Source organism: Lepisma saccharinum, chromosome 20 (genome assembly GCF_977018435.1).
Source record: "Lepisma saccharinum chromosome 20, izLepSacc3.1, whole genome shotgun sequence".
In the NCBI taxonomy this organism is placed as follows: Eukaryota; Metazoa; Arthropoda; class Insecta; order Zygentoma; family Lepismatidae; genus Lepisma; species Lepisma saccharinum.
Genome location: NC_139248.1, coordinates 70745514 through 70767473, shown reverse-complemented (window position 1 = coordinate 70767473; position 21960 = coordinate 70745514). Strand labels below are relative to the sequence as shown.

Sequence of the window (21960 nt, the reverse complement as noted above, 5' to 3'; positions counted from 1 at the left end):
TTTATTTCTTCAGATAAAATTACCTTAAGAATTGAGATACATATACTGAAAAGCGATATGTGTAATCTGGCTTTGATTAAATGTACCCTAAGTTTCATGTGCATATTAGTACTCCTTCAGAGAAGATTTTGCATGATGTTAGATTATTTTCATTTATATTTTTTTTAAATAATGTGTAAAAAACTTCATTAATAAAATATTGAGCATATCTCTATCATCTTTAGATTTTTAATGATGAAATAAATTTAAATTCAAACAACAACATCTTTAATAACCATATTGGATTTCAGTAGTGTGCATTTGTAATTAATCAGGCACTTATTTAATTCTCCTAAGAGTACAGCTATGTAGCCTATCTGTGGATTTCATGTAAGACTTGTCATGCTGAATAGAAGTATTCGTGAACAACAAGGAACACCGGGTATAAAATATGTAGATTAATGTATTTCAAACCGACAGATATCTTGCAAAAGTTCGTAAAAACTGAAGTGGCTTTATCTGGACCATACAGTGCGTTCAATTTAAAATTGTACCGCACTCCGCACATTGACGAATACCTTACGGAATGCATTTATTATGTTTGTAATGGTAACCCGATGGCTGTATAGTGACATTACTTGGTGTGGAATGAAGAGGGGGAGTTAGGGAAATGATAAAAAGAGGGGAAGGGAGGGAAATATAGGAAGGACTCATACTGAAGTGAGGAAAATTCTGAAACTGTATCCATATTGTATGCAAGTTTTTCATGAACTGAAGCCGATCGACTACGGTAAACGTGTGCACTATTGCCAATGGTTGCAGAATTTCATGTGTTTTTCACAGATGAAGCATGGTTTCATCTCAGTGGATTTGTCTGTAGCCAAAATTACCTAACATGGAGCACAAAAAAAACACATTTCTTTGTCGAGTCGCGAAAATCATCTGTGCGCCATGGCAAGGGTGCCATGTCAAGGCGACGAATAATCGGCCTTCTGTTTTTCAACACAACTTTCGTTGCCGAGGCCTACCAAACAGTTCATAGCCTTACTTGAAGAGGATGAGCGCCACTGCTGGATACAGCAAGACAGTTTGACTTGTCATGCCGCAAAGTAGGATTTTTTTGGTGACGGAATCATTTCTAAAGGACTGTGGCCACCAAGATCTCCAGATCTTACCAGTTCGGACTACTACTTCTGGGATATTTAAAACAGACTGTATACAAAAACAATCCACACACCTTAGAGGAGCTGAAGATGAACATCACTGTTGCCGTCCAGAGTATAGACACCAGACTGCATCATCGCGTCGCGAGAAACATGATGAAACGTGTGGACAAATGCATTCAAATGCAGGGACATCATTTCCAACACTTATTGTATCCAAGGTACATACATATATGCACATTAATACTTACTCTCATGATGGTTTTCCGGTGGGTACCACTTTCTCTTGTTTAAAAAAATTTCAATGACATTTTCAATGCCAAATGTAAAAGCAGTTCTATTTGCAATTCCATAACAGAAATCATGTCTTTTTGTTTACATTTGAGATAGCATACATTATATTTCAAGGAACTTTTGTAAATCCACGCAAAATATTACCTCTCCTCAGATACTTCATACATTCTTATTACTAGGGAAAGATAAAAATAACATGTGAATTATCTAACTGATAATTGGAATTATAAATGTATATTGCGTTGTTTCTTGTTACTAATACATTCTCTCTTTATTTACAGAATACATAAAAGAAATATGATTTATTTTAAAGTGTAAAACCATAAATTTATTTATTTATTTATTTATTATTACCTTCAACAGAGGTATATCCTCCAATTACAGAAGGCGTACATATTAATATTAATGATAATAAATAATAATTACAAAATTACAGAATTACAATACAACTTCAATTACGATGGATACATATGCAATCTATTCACAAATTGTATTCATTACAGAAGTATAAACATACAGAACAGTTTATAAGTAAAATAAAAATAATAATAATAATAGCCTAATCATATAATCTTGAGTATATTACGTAAATTACTATGTATTAACATATTATTATGTATTAACTATTGCATATTCGTACTTTCAAAAATTGTCTTTAATGTATTCTTGTAAGTCAGGAATGGCATTGAAAAATCTATGGAATGATTATAAATCATAATTTCATTATACATGTCACAAATTCTATTAATCGGGCTGCTCTTAAATTTTTGTGTTTTTGGAATTTTTGGGATGAACATATTTCTACAACGTAAATTAATCTTCCTTATATTAAACTGAAGTTGTCCAAGAAATAAACTATTATCTAATATGCCGTTTACCGTTTTGTACAGGAACAATTGATCTAATAATTTTCGCCTATTGCTAAGGGTTTCGAAATTAAATTCCAGAAGGAGGTCTCTGTAGGGCGTTGTCATTTGTGGTGGTCTATTATATTTTTTAAAATATAAATATCTTAGAAACTTTTTTTGAATTCTTTCGAGATTATTTTCATAAGATTTATAAAGAGGGGACCATATAATAGACGCATACTCAAGTTTACTTCTCACTATACTTTTATATACGGTTTTAATACAGTCAATATCTCTAAAATTCTTCGTACTTCTTATAACAAAACCTAGCGTTTTGTACGCGTTTTTAATCACAAGTGAGACATGTTGTTTAAAAGTCAGGTTAGAATCTAAATGGACACCGAGATCCTTAACTATATCTGCCTGTGGAAGTACTTGACCATTAATGGAGTAAGTAGATTGAGAAGTAAACCTCTTATTCGTCAACTGCATGAAACAACATTTCTTGACATTAAAACTAAGATCGTTCACACAACTCCATTCATATAACACATCTAAGTCTGTTTGAAGTTTTAACGAATCCTCTCTGTTGTCAATTTGTTTGTATAGTTTTATATCGTCTGCGTACATAAGACATTTAGAGTTCTTAACATGAGACGGTAAATCATTCACAAACAAGCTGAATAACAGGGGTCCAAGATTTGATCCTTGAGGAACACCTGAATTCACTACATACTCAGCAGATGTAGATTGTTTGTATGATACATATTGTTTCCTTCCTTGAAGATATGATTTCATTAGATTTAAGAAATTAGTTGTTAAACCAAAACTAGATAATTTTCGCAAAAGTATGTCGTGGTTAATGTTGTCAAAGGCTTTTGCAAAGTCAATATAAATTGTATGCACCGTTGATCTACAGTAGAGTGCATCGAAAACATTTTGCACAAAATTTACTAAATTTGTTGTGGTAGACCTACAGGGATAGAAACCATGTTGACTATTGTGTATGTAACTTTTAACATGTTTAAATATTCTTGAATACAAGATTTGTTCCAAAACTTTTGCTGGTGCACATATTATGGCTATTGGCCTATAATTCTCAATTTTTGTATTTTCATTTGTTTTTAAAATAGGACAGACTCTTGTTAATTTCCATATCTTAGGAAAATTCTGCGTATTTATTATTAAATTATATATCAGACATAAAGGTATTTTGAATACCTCTGCACAAGCTTTGATTACATAAGGAGGAATTCCGTCCGGCCCACTGGTCTTTTTTGGTTTCAATTTTTTAATAGCATCCCAATATTCCTTGTCGGTAATTCTATTATTTGAAAGTGGATTAGATACCTGTAGTTCAACTTCCTCAATTATGTCATATGCACTTTCATAATCAGCATAAACAGATTTAAAGTAAGAAGCAAAGCTATTTACTATTTCTTGATTCGTTTGTAACATTGTATTACCGTACATCATACCTTGGTTTGAAATCACATTTTTACCCTTTTTATTTTTTACATAATTCCAAAACAGTCTACTGTTATACTTGATACTCTCCTCGGTTTCCCTTAGATACACGTTGTATGCTCTATTTATAAGTGTTTTTACTCTTTTACGAGTATCTTTATATTTTATTCTGCTATCATTAACATGTTCCATTCGTTTCCTGTAACACTCTTTAAGTCTTAACATATCCTTAATTTCTCGAGTAAACCAGGGAGGGTATTTACTGTTTGAGTGGATTCTCTTTGTTGGTACTGTAGAATTAAAAACAGAGTTAACTCTAAGATTGAAATATTCCACAGCGTCATTTACATTATTCATACTCCTAATAGGTTCCCAATTTGTATCTCGAAACAGTTCATACATTCGGCGGAAATTTGCTTTTTCAAAATTTAACATTACAACTGGATTAGTTCTTGAAGTTTGTTTTGTTTTTGTATAATTCACATTTGCAATTAATGCCGGATGATGCATATCTTCTTTTACAAGAGGTAATTCGTCTGTATTTACTGTAACACAATCCCATATATTAGTTAAAATCAGATCAAGTGTTCTATTGTTTTTATTTATTATGTTATTAATAGAATGCAAGTCATAGAAAGACAAAAAATTATCTAAATTGTGGAATGTTCATAAATTTAAATGGCCCATGAAGTATTTTCCAAATGATTAAAATATTAAATGTTTCCCTTGTTCATATAAACATTCCGAAACAATATAATGGTAATGTTGTTGGCATCATACACAGAAAATTCATATTTGTTTTTAAGATACAGGCCGTTAATATATTAGACATTTTATACTCATTTTATTACCATAAATATACTTTTAGTATATATTTTGTGTCTGTTTACGGTTTATAAATTCTGAAACTTTATGCAATTAAACTCGTCTAACCATAAAAAGTATTAAGTAATTTGCATTTTGTTGGGACGTAAAGAGTTTTCATGTATCCAACAAAGTTGGTAATTGTTTTAGGGGATACTTTCCTTTATCTATATTTTTCAAATTCTTTGATTGAATGAGATATTTGCACCACGCAATTTGTCATTTTATTTTAAAAGTTTTACTTACATTTGATTGTATGTCTCGTATTTATGTCTCTACACACTTTTCGTAGTGTTTTGAATCAATGTTGTAAATCACCAACAGAAAGTGCATTTTTGTTTAATGTAAAGTAAGGAATGAAAATGGTTGACGTTCAGTGACTGTTGTATCGTAGCTGTAGCACAATTCTTCTGGTGACACTGCAATCTGTGTTAAAAGTGGTTTTAGTTCATTTTAAAAATAAGATTTCATTCTACACCTTTATAAATGAACTAACTAAACTAACTCTCTACCCTTCTTAAACCCGAAAGTTTATGGCTGCAGCAACACAAGCCTCCCATCTGTCCCTATCCTGATCAACCCAATATTTTCCATCTTTACCGATTTCCTTTAGGACCACCTCAACGTTATCTGTCCATCTTCGTCTTGGCCTTCCAACCGGTCTCAACAAGAATCCTGTAAACTTTTCTCTCCTCTCCCATTCGTGCCACATGGCCTCCCCACCTAAGCCTTCTTGATTTAATCATTCTAATAATATCTGGTCATGAATTCAATTTGTGCAGTTCTAAATCATGTAACCTTCTCCACTCACCTGTCTCCTCATTCCTATCAGGTCGAAATATCTTCCTGGTAACAGTAGTATAAGCCGGAGACACATAAAACTCGGTTGTTTTCAAATAAAAATCATTACTACTTACCTCATATGCATAGCGGAAGATTTTTCAAGCTGGCCATAACTTTTTTCCATGGAAAACACGTTACTTTTAACATTATAATCATTTATTGGTTGTTGCTAATTCGGCGGGCAAATCTTGACTCACGTTGTCTATCGTCAGCTGATATGCAGTATCGTCAGCTGATGTGCAGTGTTTCCAAACTTATGAACCGATAAATGCCGCACAAATTATTCACAAAAGGTTTTTAAGCGAAAATTGAGGCTAGACTCTACTGTACGTCCTTACCTGCATGGTGATTGCTTCTTTGCGTTCGCGGTGCGCGATCGTGGTGTGGCACCCGGCATCTCTCCGGGTAAGTACCTTTTTCTTTTTACACTTTCTGTTCACGATAGCCCCACTATCCATTCACGGGGTCGAGGTATGCCTACGAGGTTAGGTTAGGCCTGTTAGGTTAGGTTCCATTAGCACTCACTTCACCCCTAAATATGTGCTTCATCATCTAAAAAATACCTCAGTACGTTCAATTGCGCATATCCGGACAACATCGTTTTTTCTCGATTTACTCCTTCAGGAAATTTTTGCTCGCTTTGGGATTTACGTTGTTGAATTCCTTATAAAATAAGCTTTCCAACAATATATGACACGTATTCCTTAGGAAAAGGACGTAAACTAGAGTCTTACCTTTTATTGGAAAAAAAACCGCTCACACGTCATCTTGTCAAACTTCCGCGTGGTTGCTACACTGTGAGAGGGTTACATAACCAAACGCACGGAACATTTGATTCACGTAGTCGACGGTAATGGCGGCACGAGCTATCGCACAACGGAGATGCATGATTGACGAAAAATACCTTATTTACAGGCAAAATACGTAGCACGATTATAAAAAAAAATATCTCCGGCTTCAGAAAGTCCTCAAGAACACAATTCCGTAAGTACTTTCTCGTCTTTTCTCCTGTAAATTTTAAGAAATCCGTCTCCGACTTATACTACTGTTACCATTTTCCTTGTAAATACACGACCTAATTCCACACTATGAAATTGTGTGGCAAGGAGTGATAGAAAGAAAACTTGTAAGTTCCTTTACCAGACGACAACTTGCTTTCAATTACACAAATGAATATCGACTATTATACGTATATTAGAAATTAAGTTTACATAGAACTTTCGAATTGAATATACTGTATATTTTCTGGCTGAAACATTGATTACACGATCATGAAATAATCAGACACCCTTTTTTTCCTTTCGGAATTCCCTGAATTCTACATGAAGAGAAATGTAACCAGTGCAAAGTATCTATTTTGCTTTTTCAAATAGGATAAGCCTACCCAATTTTGTAATACGTCTTATTTCATGATACGAGAAAAATTATTATTGATTATGGAGCAAAGAACATGTTTTACATCAAGTTAGACCAGTGGCACCAATTATACGTAACCGCGAGAGGTTCTCCTGAAGTTTGTGACTTGCAGCCCGAGCTGGCAACCACCTGGAAGATGGCATATCGTTCGCCACAGCTGGTTAGGGTTCAAAGCCCTTGAGTGGAGACTGTCACCTGTGCAGACTCCAAATTTGAATTACTACTGTGGGGCCCATCTCGAGTTGGGGCCGAAAAGGTGACGCAACTTGCAGCCCAAGCTGGCAACCACATGTTAAATAACGTATAAAGTTTTTTAAAAAAAGCTATTTACCGTAAAATTATTGGGATCGTGGCAACGACTTTTGAAAAATGATTTTTTCCGGACCGCGGTCTCACGAAGGTTAAGAACCACTGAATTTGACCACTCAGTAGTTGAGGGGAGATTCTGAACACTTTACATTTTTTTTTCAGTTGAGCAAAAAATGGTTGTTAATTGAAATGTGGTACCAGCTACTTTTGTCGCGCTCTCGCTTTGCTTTCTTCCCCATATGTGGCACCAGAGCAATTCTGCCCAGCCGCCTATTTTCATGGACGTATGCGTTTAGGTTAAATATTTCCCACGTTTCTGACAGAATCGCCTGTGGAAATGAATTCTCAAGCTTATTCCTTTCTGTAATCATTTTTAACAAATAACGCACAACAACTTCTAATTCACAAAAACTACAATCACATTATTATCAAATGGTGGAGGTACAGTATTGTAATATAATTCGGATGATTTCACTTTCAAGTTCCTCATAGTACATACGTACATGATATAGAAAACATCTTAGCAGGTGTAATAGATTGTAACACAAATCTGGAAAAATGAGGTATGAAAGTTCCTCATAAATAATACCAGAAGACATCATAATGTAATTGCAAGTACAGTCTTGAAATCTAACTCTCGGATGGACAAATTTGTATGTTAGTAGACTATTTTAAGAACAATTATCTTTTAACTTTTATTTAGCTTTTTTTTAGAATTTCTGACTTATGTATTGAATGTATATTATTACAAGCCTCTTTTATGTAGCTAATCTTAGTCTGTAAAATAGTTTTATGTATGTATGTTAAATACATGGTGTTGTATAATGGTGTAAACATGTTCACAAGACTAAAATTAATACACTTCAATATATGTTACATCTTATCATATGCTTCCAGCATATTTTGTGCCCCTACAAGAAACCACTCTAGACCGCCTGTCACTCTACATGTCTTTCAGGGTTAATATCTGGAGAATCAAAATGTGGAAGTTCCGGCCAAATTCTTCTAAGCAATTATCTTCCCACCTACAGCTCGTGGATTATGAGCGGAGGCGTCAAGGGGAATAAGAATTTAGGTAAAGATTTCTGTTCGTTCTCTCTCTCTCTCTCTCTCTCTCTCTCTCTCTCTCTCTGTGTTAATTGAATGTTAATTTTAATATTATAAAAATAAAGAAAAATAATATAAATATAATAATATAATAAAAATAATACACACACAACATGTTGAATACAATTCGACATTTCTCACTCTTTTCACATTCTCGATTAGAACTTCTAAGTGGCTCTCTTGATCACCACATTCCCTCCTCCCACCAAAACGAGTTATTGTGTATTCATTGGAAATATATAAATACATTTCCCCTTTAAAAAGTTGAAGACATTTTAATTTGAGGATATATTTGAGTATCTGCTTTCCTTAGAGTTCAGGTTCCTTTATACAGCCTTGTGCTTCCAACTCACGCAAGAGGGCTGAGCCGATACTCTTACCGATAATTACAATTTGTTCAAAATATTGATTAACATTGTCTAAATATCCTTCTCCAATTACATCAATTTACTAAGAGATTTGCCTTACACTGTTCAAGAATTACAGCAGAATATTAAAATAGATGTTAAGTAATCACAAAATCCAGGTTTTCATGCAAAATTGGTGGGAAATATAAAGAGAGTTTGATCTTTGCATAATTTCCAGGATAATTAGACTCTGCGAAAGTGTCGTGCGGCATTTTTGCGGACCCCGTGAAAGAACAATATTCCGGAAAAGTATCGGTAGATGAAGTCCAACCGATACTTCCCGATACCTACTATTGGTATCGGCCGATATCGATACATCGGCATCGGTATCGGCTCAGCCCTAGAATGTACATCTCCTTTTTAATTTCCGGTGAGTCACAAGGCACCGAAAGTTTCTGGCGGAAAGAAACGAATAAGCTTCGGATACACAGCATGTTGCCAAACGTACTGTAAAACGAGGGAGAGAGAGATTTGATAAGCGCCGTTACTGGATAAAAGTTGTACAATAGCACATAAAGCGCGGAAAATTAGTACACGAAACACCCAAACACTGTACAAACAAGCTAATAAAGATAACTGTCAAAAACAGACGTACGTTTGGCAACGTTGCTTCGGGAGAGCGATGTTACCCCATACAGCTTTTACTGCGCAACTGATGATGTTGACACTCACCGAAGCACACATCCCTGAAGACGGTTTGTGGACAGACAGAGCTATGTAGAAAAAAGTAGGTCAGCCGCCAGTTGGGCCCGCGACTTGCTTTCTTTCGCTCGATCCAGGGATTCCCCTGACTGAGTATAGTAGTCTTATTGCACAACAATCCAAGATGAACCATTCCTCTGAACAATATTTCTCAGGAGTCGATCCGAAGACCAAAGGAGGGAGCCCGGCTAACGAGTCCAGGATAATCGGAGGAACAACGGTCACGGACCGGAAGAAGTATCCGTTCCTTGTGATGCTGAGGAGGAAGGAGGTCCACATCTGCAGCTGCAGCATCATCAAGGATACCTGGGTGCTCACGGCTTCTCACTGCTTCGAGACGGGGTGAGGGGAAGATACTATTTCTTATGTAAGCCCTGTATCAGGTAACGTTACGAGAGGTTTCTTTTAAATACTACAAGTCAACTTCACATTTATTTATGCAAATAACTTTAAGAATGCTTTCTTTGGTACCACATTTAGTGCATTAATATCTGGCTTCCGCAATAGCGTAGTGGTTAACGGTGGCTAACATAGCCTTTGAAATCAAAGAACCCAAAGTCTCATTCTGATAGAAAAATTTCACTGTGATTTGCATCCCTTATTAAACAGAAGGTTAGGTTTCCTTCAGCCTCTTAGAGCATAGTAAGTGCTATTGTGCGAAATAACATTTTAGCCTCAAGGTGGGAGGTGTCCAATCAGAGGAGTGTTTATTATTTCAATTCTGAAGGATGCTCTATTTTGCGTACAAATATGTAAAAATCAAGCTTTGCTGAACCACCTCGCATAATTACATGCTAAGAAAACCTTAACTCATAAAAAACCCCAATAACTTAACTAGTAACTTCCATTTCGAGACCCAGTTATTAGGAGAACCTGACCTTAGTAGACTCTGATCTTTGCATACTCTGACCTTTGGAGACCCAGTCCTTAGGGGACCCAGTCCTATGGCGACGCTGTCCTTAGTAGAACCTCTCTTTAGATCAGCCTGACCTTTGGAGAAACAGTCTTTTAGACACCCTGTCCTTTGGCAATCCTGTCCTTAGAACACTCCGACCTTTGGAGGCCCTGTCTTTAGGACAACCTGACCTCTCGAGACCCTGTCCTTACCAGACGTTCCCTTTAGGAACCATGACCTTTGGAAACCCTGTCTTTAGGAAACCCTATCATTAGGAGACTCTGACCTTTGTAAAACCTGTCCTTAGGAGACTCTCTCTTTAAGACACCTTGACCTTTGGAAATCCTGTCTTTAGGACACCCTGACCTTTGGAAACCCTCATTAGAAGACCCTGACATTTGGAGATGATGTCCATTGGCAACCCTGTCCTTAGGAGACCCTGACCTTTGGAAACGCTATCATTAGGAGACCCTGGCCATTGTAAAACATTCCATTGGAAACGTTGACCTTAGGAGACTCTCTCTTTAGAACACCCTGTCTAGTGGCGATATTGTCCTTAGTAGACCATGTTCTTAGGAGACCCTGATATTTAAGATCCTGTCTTTTGGCGACCCTGTCGATAGGTGACCCTGACCACGGAAGCTGGCACGAATTTTTTGGCCGAGCAACATTATCAAAAATTAAAACTATTGTAGACCCTGTCCATTGTGAACCTCATCATTGGTGAGTCTGTCCTTACGAGAACTTGTCCTTTGGCGAACCTGACCTTAGAAGACCCTGTCCTTAGACTCTCTATTTAGGACACTCTGATCTTTGGAAACCCTATCATTAGGAGACCCTGACATTTGGAGACGATGTCCATTGGCAACCTGGTCCTTAGGAGAGCCTGAACTATGGAAGTATTGTCCTTAGGAGACCCTAACCTTTGGAGACACTGTCCTTAGGAGACCCTAAACTTTGGAGACACTGTCCTTAGAAGACCCTAACCCTTGGAGAGCCTGTCTTCAGTAAACTTTCTCTTTAGAACACCCTGACCTATGGGAACTTTCTTTAGTACACCCTGACCTTCGAAAAACCAATCATTAGGAGACTCTGACATTTGGAGACGATGACCTTTGGAGACACTGTCCATAGGAGACCTTAAATTTGGAGACCCTGTCCTTAGGAGACTCTCTCCTAAGGACAACCTGACCTTTGAAAATCCTGTCTTTAGGACACCCTGACCTTTGAAACCCCTATCATAAGGAGACCCTGTCCTTAGGAGACCCTCACATTTGGAGCGTATGTCCTTTTGCAACCCTGTTCTTAGGAGACCCTGACCGTTGGAGACCCTGTCCTTAGGAGACTTTCTCTTTAGGAAACCTGACATTTGGAAACCCTTTAATTAAGAACCCTATTACTAGGAGACTCTGTCCTAAGGAGACCCTGACTTTTGGAGACTCTGTCCTTGGAAGACTCTCTTTTTAGGACACTCTGACCATTGGAAACCCTGTCTTTAGGACACCCTTACCTTTAAAAAGCCTATTATTAGGAGACCCTGACTTTTGGAGACCCTGTCCTTAGGAGACTCTCTCTTGAAGACACTCTGACCATTAGAAACCCTGTCTTTAGGTGACTTTAACCTTTGGAAACCCTGACCTTAGGAGACGATAACCTTTGGAGGTCCTCAGGATACCTTAACCTTTGGAGACCCTGTCCTTAGGAAACCTTATCCTTTGGAGACACTGTCCTTAGGATACCCTGTCCTCAGGGGACTTTCTCTTTAGGACACCCTGACCTATGGAAACCCTTTCTTTAGTACACCCTGACCTTTGAAAAACCTATCATTATGACACCCTGACATTTGGAGACGATGTCCATTGGCAAACCTGTCCATAGGAGAGCTTTACCTTTGGAGACACTGTCCATACGAGACCTTAAATTTGGAGACCCTGTCCTTAGGAGGCACTCTCTTAAGGACAACCTGACCTTTGGAAATCCTGTCTTTAGGACACCCTGACCTTTGAAAACCCTATCATAAGGAGACCCTGTCCTTAGAAGACCCTGATATTTGGAGAGTATGTCCTTTGACAACCTTGTCCTTAGGAGAACCTGACCGTTGGAGACCCTGTCCTTAGGAGACTTTCTCTTTAGGAAACTTGACCTTTGGAAACCATTTCATTAGGAAACCCTATTACTACGAGACCCTGTCCTAAGGAGACCCTGACTTTTGGAGACCCTTTCCTTAGGAGACTCTCTCTTTAGGACACTCTGACCATTGGAAACCCTGTCTTTAGGACACCCTTACCTTTGAAAACCCTATCATTAGGAGACCCTGATATTTGGAGATGATGTCCATTGGCAACCTGGTCCTTAGGAGAGCCTGAACTTTGGAAGCATTGTCCTTAGGAGACCCTGTCCTTAGGAGAATTTCTCTTTAGGAAACCCTATTATTAGGAGACCCTGTCCTAAGGAGATTCTGACCTCTGTAGACCCTGTCCTTAGGAGACTCTGTCTTTAGGACACTCTGATCTTCGGAAACCCTATCTATCATCTATCTATCTATCATCTAACCCATCTATTATCATTAGGAGACCCTGTCCTTAGGAGACCCTGACACTTAGAGACTCTGTCCTTTGAAGACCCTGTCCTTAGGATCTTTGGAAATCCTCTCTTTAGGAAACCCTATCATTAGGATAGGAGACCCTGTCCTTAGGAGATCCTGACCTTTGTAGACCCTCTCCTTAGGAGACTCTCTCTTTAGGACACCCTTTATCATTAGGGGTGATCTTTCATGTAGTACACTCAACTGTCAACCTCACTTCCACGTAGTACACACTGGACAAACGAGGCTCTGGCGACTGGCCCTATGGCCATTATAATTCGGTGTGTTGTCCTGGTTTTTTGTCCTTCTGTGTGCTGAGTGCTCCTTTGCAGCCTCAGCTTTTAACGGAAGTCAGAATGTTTCAAGATTTTAGTTATGCAACGTTAGAGTTGTTATTTGTAACGATAAGGAGCTGGGCCCCGTATAGGCCTAATGCGACGGGTGCAAAATAGCCTAAGTGCTGACGCACTCAAAATTTAAAAATCAAATTCAAATAGAAACTTTATCCCTTGGAGATCCTTTCCTTAGGACACCTCACCTTTGGGGACTCTGCCCTTTGACGATGCTTTCTTTCGGAGACTTTGTTTTTTGACAACACAGCAAATATCAAACACTGCAAACAGCGTTTAATCGGTTGTTGAGGTGCACTTTGGTTCAGAAAACAGTCACCGTCGAGCTTCTGATTCTCGCGAAGACATGGGGTTGGGCACTTATGGACTATGACATTTGAAAGAAAATGTGTCCTGAATGAACGCCACGTCCATCATGACCTTTCGATAGGTCAAAATCCATTTACTTGAATTCTCTCACTCGTAAAACATGTAGAAGGAAGTCGTTGGACATATGCTGTATTTATAGCATATGCAGCCATGGCTCGTCTTTGAATTCACCTGGTGCAGCGACAACTGTTATGTAGTTAAAATTCACAATATATTATTTAATCTCGCTTGATTTCACTGTAAATTGCAACTACGTAACAGTTATCTTTGTCTCCCTGTAACACCCATTTCGAAGAACAATGTCTTCAAGAGCAATATTGCTGGCTCATTGTTGAGATGTTTCTGTGAAAGCTGTTTCGGCTTGTTACGAATTAGTTCCTTCATTTCGAAAAAAATCGTCTAAAGTGACTGCACTATGAACTATATTTATAAAATAAGATTTCCCCCTTGCCCCTACCCACTAGATATCTGAGAAAAAACCATCTAATTACAGTGGTGATGTTTTATTATAAATAATACTGTTTTCTATGACTTCAAAACTGTAAGTTATAGTAACTACTGTCATGTCAAACAAAATAAGTGAAGAACGTTTTCACCGTAGACATTAGAATCATCTTAACTGCCGTAACTAGGGGGTATGAAGGGCTAAAATATCCTGACGATATATCGCCAACACGATATATATCGGGTTAAGCGGTAGAACAGCCACAGGCTGGACTTCGCCACGAATAAAGAATTCCTAATTCTAATAATTCTAAATATCGTGACAATATATCTCAGATATTATTTTTCAATATCACGATATATCGTCTGGATGGTATATCGCCCATCACTAGTAATAACCGTTAATGGTAGTATACAGGAATGCAATTTATTCATAACATGCAATTTTCTGAAGGTACGACGCTGCAACGTACGACATCGTAGGAGGTGTTCTCGAGAAGAAAGACATTTCCAAGGCAATGACCAGGAAAGTCAAGAAGATCATTTTACACGAGAACTACAACAAGCCGATCAAATACGACAACGACATTGCTCTGATACAAGTGGAGTCTCCTATTTCCTTCGGCGATTCGGTGCAAATCGTCAAACTTTCAAGAAATAAAGGTAAATGAAAACGTTATGCGAGATTTATGAATAGGGGGAATTCTAAAAGTGACAGAATGTGGGCATAACTCCTATCACAAATTTCCGGGATTTTTCATGACAAGAAACTAATTTGAAAATTATCTCAATATAAAGTTTTCTTCAATAGATGCATTACTTTTTAATACAAGGTATGATATAAAATCCACAACATATTTCTTTCTTTCCTTGTGTAAATATATTTGTGCAAAAAGAAAAACATTAGTCAAGTAATTTATGGAAGTCGCTGGTCATCAAAATAATACAAATGCCAGTCATGTTTATAAATGAACCATAAACGTTTAGGCTCCGGCCATTCGTTGAATATTCAAGTGTATAATATGGCAATTAACTTCCACTGGCTAAAGGATACTAGAATGTTAATAGTTAATATTATTACAGGGTTTGGTTAAATCAACAAAATATTTTGTATACTCTTTGAATGCACACACTCACTTGATAAATGCTACTTATTTTAATATCAATGACAATAATTAGGTTACAATTAGGTATTATATGATACAAACTATGTAGCAAAATATTTCAATGTTTACCTTTTTGTTCTTTGAAAGATATGCTGCTTGGATATTGCCGATGTATAATTCGCATATTTCTTCCATAATGGTTGGTTGGGAACAGTAACTAGCAAATAGTATATCACATTGTGAGCTTATAATATTATTATGATAAAAGACGGTATTGGAATTGAAGAAACTATAGCCATTAAACTAAAAATACAAATTTCAGAATTTAAATATTCTATTGTTCTCCCGAATTCTGATGTTATTTCATTACATAATAATAAATATTTACCATGGCAATGCGAGGTTTGAGTCCCTGAGTACCTCAATAGGCCTACTCCCGATTGAACGAAATTTAAAGGCGAGAAGGGAGGCTTTAGAAATTTCTTTTTCCATTATTTGTTTTAAGAATTACCACCCAATTGAAGTTAATTTATTACCTGTTCGATATTGGGAAAACACATTGCACTCGTTCATTTCGTCATTTTTTATATTCGTACTTACCTATTATGCATTGCGAAACATTCTTTCTTTAAGATGCGATTTTGCTTTTCTCACTAAAATAATTTCAATTTCAGACATTAACAGTAATTATTGTTCTTCCTTTTTTCGCTTCCGTAACACACAATATGGCGGGCTCAGCTTGAGTCGCGTCGTGGATCATGTGGGTATGCAGTGTTTCCAACCTTCGTAACCGAAAAATACCTGAATATTCCCACAAACCATTGACGGATAGCCCCAAAAACCATTGACGGATAGCCCCAAAATCCATTGACGGATAGCCCCGAAAACCATTGACGGATAGCCCCAAAATCCATTTATGGATAGCCCTAAAAACAATTTCCGGCAAGGTTAGGTTAGGTTCGGTTAGGTTAGGCAAGCATAGTTAAAATTTTGTTCGTAACACAATGCGATACAGCTTTAAAAAAATCTCCTTCACTTCTTGCAAAACAACGGCGTGGTTTGAAACACTGACAGGGGGTTACGTCATCAAACGTACGGAACATCCGGTCCACGTAGAGGAACAAAGGCAATTAATTGTGCGTCGGAGATATATTTCTCTTCAAAAATACAGGAATTCCCGGTCCAATAGATTCAACGATGAAAGAAAATAACTTCACGAACATTGAAAATGCCACAGAAACTCATTTCCGTAAGTAGTTTCTCCTGTAAAATTAAAGAAATGCGTTTTCCCGATATCAAACAGTTACCGTTAATTTAAATTGCCATTACAATATAAATAGCAACAAAGTGGATTATTTCAGATATATTTATTAAAAGCCGCAGAACATTTATATTTTAAAAAGTAGAATTTTGTGTAATGTAACTTTGAATTCCAGAATTTGTATTCCTTTGACAAGAATTGACATGCCTGTGGAACAATTATCATGTTCTGATATCAATTTATGTTTCAGTACAGAAAATCACTGATGAAAATAAATCTGACCATACGTGAATGTTGAAATGTAGTGTCTGAGTATTAACATCCAAAGGGGAGAAAATTTGAAGATTTACCAACTTGTCACTACATGTTTGTTATTCCTGAATCACACGAGGCTAGATTTCCAGCTGGATTTTCCAGTTGGACTTGAACTAGTAGGGTGGTACTGGCTCGTCTGCTGGTTCTTGTTACCATACTTGTGGATATACTTTTGTTCCCACAAGGTATTGGGCAGAGCAGACAAGCTAATAGAATGGACGAGCGATCTGGAGAAAGTTATAGCAGAATAGCTACTGCAAAATAACATTAAAAGAAAAGTATGGGCTACAAATTGGCTCGAAAGAAAATATGATAATCAATGTGTACTCAACGAGCTTTTTAATGAACTCGGGTATGTATATTCATACATGGGATTCTCAGGTATATTCGTAAAAAATAAATATTTTGATCAACTAAATATGCCAAACATTTAATTCACTCGTAATAATAAGGATTTTCATTATCACATTTGGTGTGTACAAATCTCAACACTGAGTAAATTCGTAAATATTAATGAACACGAATGTAAATCATCTCTGTTAATTTTTCTTTCATCGAGCAGCGAACAAAAACAATCAACACTCGGAAACCACAAACACATAACTTTCCTTTGCCAAACTCACAGATTATCTTCACATGACCAAACTCTCGCTCTTGTGACTGTTCTATCTTACAGCACAAATTTATTTTACCTACTATGTTCGTTTGTAAATGTACAATTATAATTATCATTTATTTTTAACTTCAAATGTTAATGTTTAACTTGGTGTTTAATAACGTTTGTTTTCTATTTATGTTAAATTGTACGACGTTAATGTGTTTGGCAACATTGTCGTTGCTATGGTAGCAGAGATAACAGTCAAGAATTCGATGTAACAGTTGTGAAGTTTTTGCGATAAAAGTTTCTACCAAAAAGTTATTTGCTGCGTTTCCATTTGTGCTAATATTCAGATAATTTAGATATGTAATCAGCCCACAGAAGTTTTTCTTCGACTTCGCGAATTGTGAAAGATATTTTGCATTTAATAACAGTACACGAATAATTAATCATCGACGGCAACAGCACACTCTGTTTGGCACAGAATCTGGCAGAGAAGCCAGTTGCAATTAGAACATGGTCTAGTCGTCAAAACCAGTTCACCAGTCAGCTTGGCAGCCGTCATTTTCAGTCAGGTACCCTGTCAAGAGCCAACTAGGGCATTCCTCCTGGATTTCCAGTTCCGTGTGATTTGGCCTTTACTATCCCAACCATACAGCCTTTATTCTTGCCCACGCAGACGAAATCCAGGACGGGCAACTGGCGTACGTGGCGGGTTGGGGGGCGACGGACTCCAAGGTCCGCCACATCGCCTCTGAGATTCTGATGGAGGTCCAGCTGGAAGTCATCGACACTTCCCGCTGCAGGGAGGAGAGCGGATACCTTGACAAGCAGCTCAGCGACAACATGTTCTGCGCCGGGAACCTGGATGACAGCGACCAGGATAAGGACACGTGCCAGGTAACACCACGGATAAATGTAGCATTTACATTGACGTACGATGCACATAATCCATTTGTTCCCTAACTGCTGACACAATAATCATAATCAGGCCTTAGCGATGAGTTTTTCAATGCCGAAGCCCGCGTGACGGTGTTCTTTCAAAGATACATCCCGGGCACTGGCTCTGGTGACGTCACACGTCACCAAACACTTGTAAATAGTTTAATCCAGAAGTGAAAGCAAAAAAGTGCGAGTAGCGCCTCTCGGCGGACAATTCCAGAACATTTTGCAGACAGTTTTTCATAGCGCAGAACGTTTGCTCCCTGAGTTCAATATCTACGTATTATACGTTTATCTGTGGTAACACTTTGCAAGGGCAAGACCTAACAAAAGCTTTCAGGCAAAAATGAATATTTATTTATTTAATTATTTATTTCGTCTTTTTTTTACATGGTGAAGTTAAGGCTGTGGAACATTTTCTTCCACTTGACCATGTTTACAAAAAAATTGAATATGAAATAATTAAAATATTGAAAAAAGGAAGAAAAAAATATATAAAAATTACAGAGAAATAAAAAATACAAAGAAAAATTACATATAAGAAAGGTAATCTAACCTATAGATACGGGCACACACACTCACACTCACACATACATATTTTTGCTCTTAAAAACATACAATCAAATACATAACACTACATTTACTTAAGCACAGTCCAATATTACACATACTTAAAACATAGTCCAAAACGGTATACTTTGACGATAATTCATCTTAACTATTACGCTAAATCATTTTTGTGCATTACGTCCTTCTATCATTCTCTGCACCCGCCATATTATTAGGGAAATCAAACATTTAATTTTCATTGTATAATATGTGTAACTTTAACAATTTTTGAACGTCACAATTGAGGCAGAGACATGAATTTCAGGTGGCAACTTGTTCCAAAGGCCTGCTGAGGTAACAGTAAAAGAATTTGCATGAAAGTTGGATTTGTGGAGTGGAATGAAGAGCAAAGACCTTTCGCGCGATCTGGTGTTGGCTGTGAAAGTCGGAAAGATGTTGAAATCAGTTATAGAGATAGTGCGGGTCTTTTATTTGGAGGATTTTGTACAGTAAAATTAATTCATGAAAATTACGTTTGTCGCTTAATTTAAGCCACTCAACCTTCGCAAAGTTCGATGTCAAATGCTCTGAATATTTTAGATCGAAAACGAAACGAATGCAGGCATTTTGAATTCGCTGCAGTCGTTTAGCTTGTTCGTGATTGACATCCAAGACATCACTTAAGGTCTCTATCCTATTTGATCAGGGTCTCTACAGTTCCTTGAAAACGAAATTCCCCGAATTTTACATACCAGGAACCAACATTTTCCAGACCAAATCATTACTTCAATTAACGTGCATGAAGAAGTATGGAAGACGTAACTATACTTCAGCTAAATGCACACTTTCAATCGTACTTTACCACTGCAATATTTACTTCACATATAAAGGTGATAAATAACGAGAAGGGAAACTCAACAGTTGACTGTTGGATATGAGGAAAGCAAGTGTCAAGGGCGAGGGTTTATGTGATACTTTCCATGTATTGACAAATGATTAACAAAAAAATCATTTTTATAAAAAAATCGTAAGTTATTGCATAAGTAATACATAATCATATTAAAATTTAGCAACATATTCATTGTTTCCAATAACTATTTACCGAACACACCCAAAAATAACAACAAGCAAGTGGTAAATTCCAATAGCCACCTGTTGTAGTAGTCTACTGGTAACAGTCAGTATATCAAACTGTGGTACAGTTTGTCAACAACAAATTTTAAATTTCTTGCTTGTCCTTCCTTTCCTTCTTTGCTCAAACACGCACTGCACTACTACAAATTTGTTGAATTTTTCCTGACATTTCCATGACTTTTCCAGGAAAATAAATTCCCTTGCTTTTCCAGTATTTCCAAACTGGTAGACACCTTGTTGATACGTATTTGATATGAAACGAAAGATATGATACCAGTAGTTTAAAAACAGAAAGTAGAGTACTCTAAAAAACGAACGGAATGTTATGGGTTTGTTTCTAATTTTATTATACTTTTTACTGTGATTACGTTTATTTTACTTCGCTTTTCTGACTCTTTTTGGCTAATTCCGGTGATCAGTGATGCTATTACGAAATTGGTGAGCGAGGAACACTCATGCCCAGGACGGGATTCGAACCAGGACTACTGATTACGTAGCGTGCTGTGATAACCACTCCACCACGGAAGTCAGTAGTGAATGCTAACTTACGCCGGAATAATTTGATTTCGTTTCAGGGTGACAGTGGAGGTCCTCTACTAGTGTTTATAAAGGATCTCAAAGAGTTCAGACAAATAGGTAAGTGAACGTATAGCCAATAAAATTGCAAGCAAAAGGAATGTGCGTACACTGATCTTTTTCCACCAAAATATTCAAATAAGTACTTAAATTGAGCGTTACATCCTCATTCACTCAAATAGTTTGAAATGTCTATAAAGCACAGAAACAGTTGTAAAATACACAAAGACAATATTTCCAAGGACCGTATTTGCCGGCGTATAAGCTTTACCCCATTATTCGTACACATTTTCAGCTTTATCACTGAATTTATAATTATTTTAAAGTATTTATAATATAAAGTAATACGTAGTTCTACTTTCAACAAATAACATACCTAATTAACTAGGAAAGAATACATTTTAATCTTATACGTCACACACCGCAAGGAAGCAAAAAAAGAAATCGTCTAACTCAGAACAGAGAAAGTTTCCAGAAATGAAGGTACTCAAAAACTTACTGTCGGCGTAGAAGACGCACCTTGTTTTTCAGACCTATTTTTAAAAGGAAAAAAGTGCGTATTATACGTCGGCAAATACGGTAATTTGAAACTAGGCAAACACACTCAAATGTTCATTGGCGAATCTCTGCACAAGAGTAAATTCAATGTTAAAAGTTAAATTATCATGTATGTCATGTAGACATATTTTATATTCGGTTATGCACGACGCAACCTTCCGAAAATAGTAATGGATAAAATGTAAAAGTACGTAAAAATGTAATTATTTTCATAATTATATTTATCTTTGCATATTAAAAATAATTTACGCAAGATTACACGCACACACACATGATTAGTATTCAAAATTATATTACCGGTATATTGGTATGTTTTCATTGAAGCTATTAAAAGTTTTGAACACCTCATAATATTTACCAAGAATTTAATGTTTGACATTTACATATTTAATGTATTCATATCCGTTGCAGGTATCGTTTCCTGGGGGCGAGGCTGCGCCGCCAAAGGTTATCCTGGCGTGTATACCAGACTGCACAACTACATAGATTGGATCGAGAAGAAAACCGGGACACTTGTGTTAGCATAAAATGTTATTAATAGGCTACTACAACTGTAGGTTCACAATAAATATTTTAGAAAAATAATGGATTTTTTTACTTGTATCAGTGCAACAAAATGTAACGCACATTATTGCAGAATGGCTGTACAATATTTTTTCAGAAAAGCATTTCTGTTGTAATACATTCTGTGGTGTCCACTTAAAATCTCGGCAAGAATAATTTGAAATTTTCCTTGGAAGCATACTGCTATCTTTGAAAATTACGATCAATTTTGATTGCTTTCTTAAATTGATGGCATTAAATCGATACTGGGATATTACTGGGATACGTGTGTGATATATCACACACAAAATGTAAGGTTCTAGATATGAGATTGGAT

The 21960-nt window shown here is 36.8% G+C and overlaps 1 protein-coding gene and 1 long non-coding RNA gene across 2 annotated transcripts in view; one reads left to right on the top strand and one right to left on the bottom strand.

Annotated features, from left to right (window-relative positions):
• Window positions 1–21621, top strand: part of LOC146003766 (transmembrane protease serine 9-like) — a 51898-nt gene extending 30277 nt beyond the window's left edge. The window contains exons 14-19 of the mRNA XM_083142177.1: window positions 8142–8258; window positions 9555–9741; window positions 14496–14704; window positions 18001–18221; window positions 20522–20582; window positions 21492–21621. Coding sequence (XP_082998303.1) covers window positions 8142–8258; window positions 9555–9741; window positions 14496–14704; window positions 18001–18221; window positions 20522–20582; window positions 21492–21607 — 911 coding nt within the window. The 3' untranslated portion in view covers window positions 21608–21621. The remainder of the gene's footprint in view (window positions 1–8141; window positions 8259–9554; window positions 9742–14495; window positions 14705–18000; window positions 18222–20521; window positions 20583–21491) is intronic.
• Window positions 1–21960, bottom strand: part of LOC146003333 (uncharacterized) — a 399672-nt gene that overhangs the window by 127986 nt on the left and 249726 nt on the right. The gene's annotated exons all lie outside the window — the stretch shown is intronic.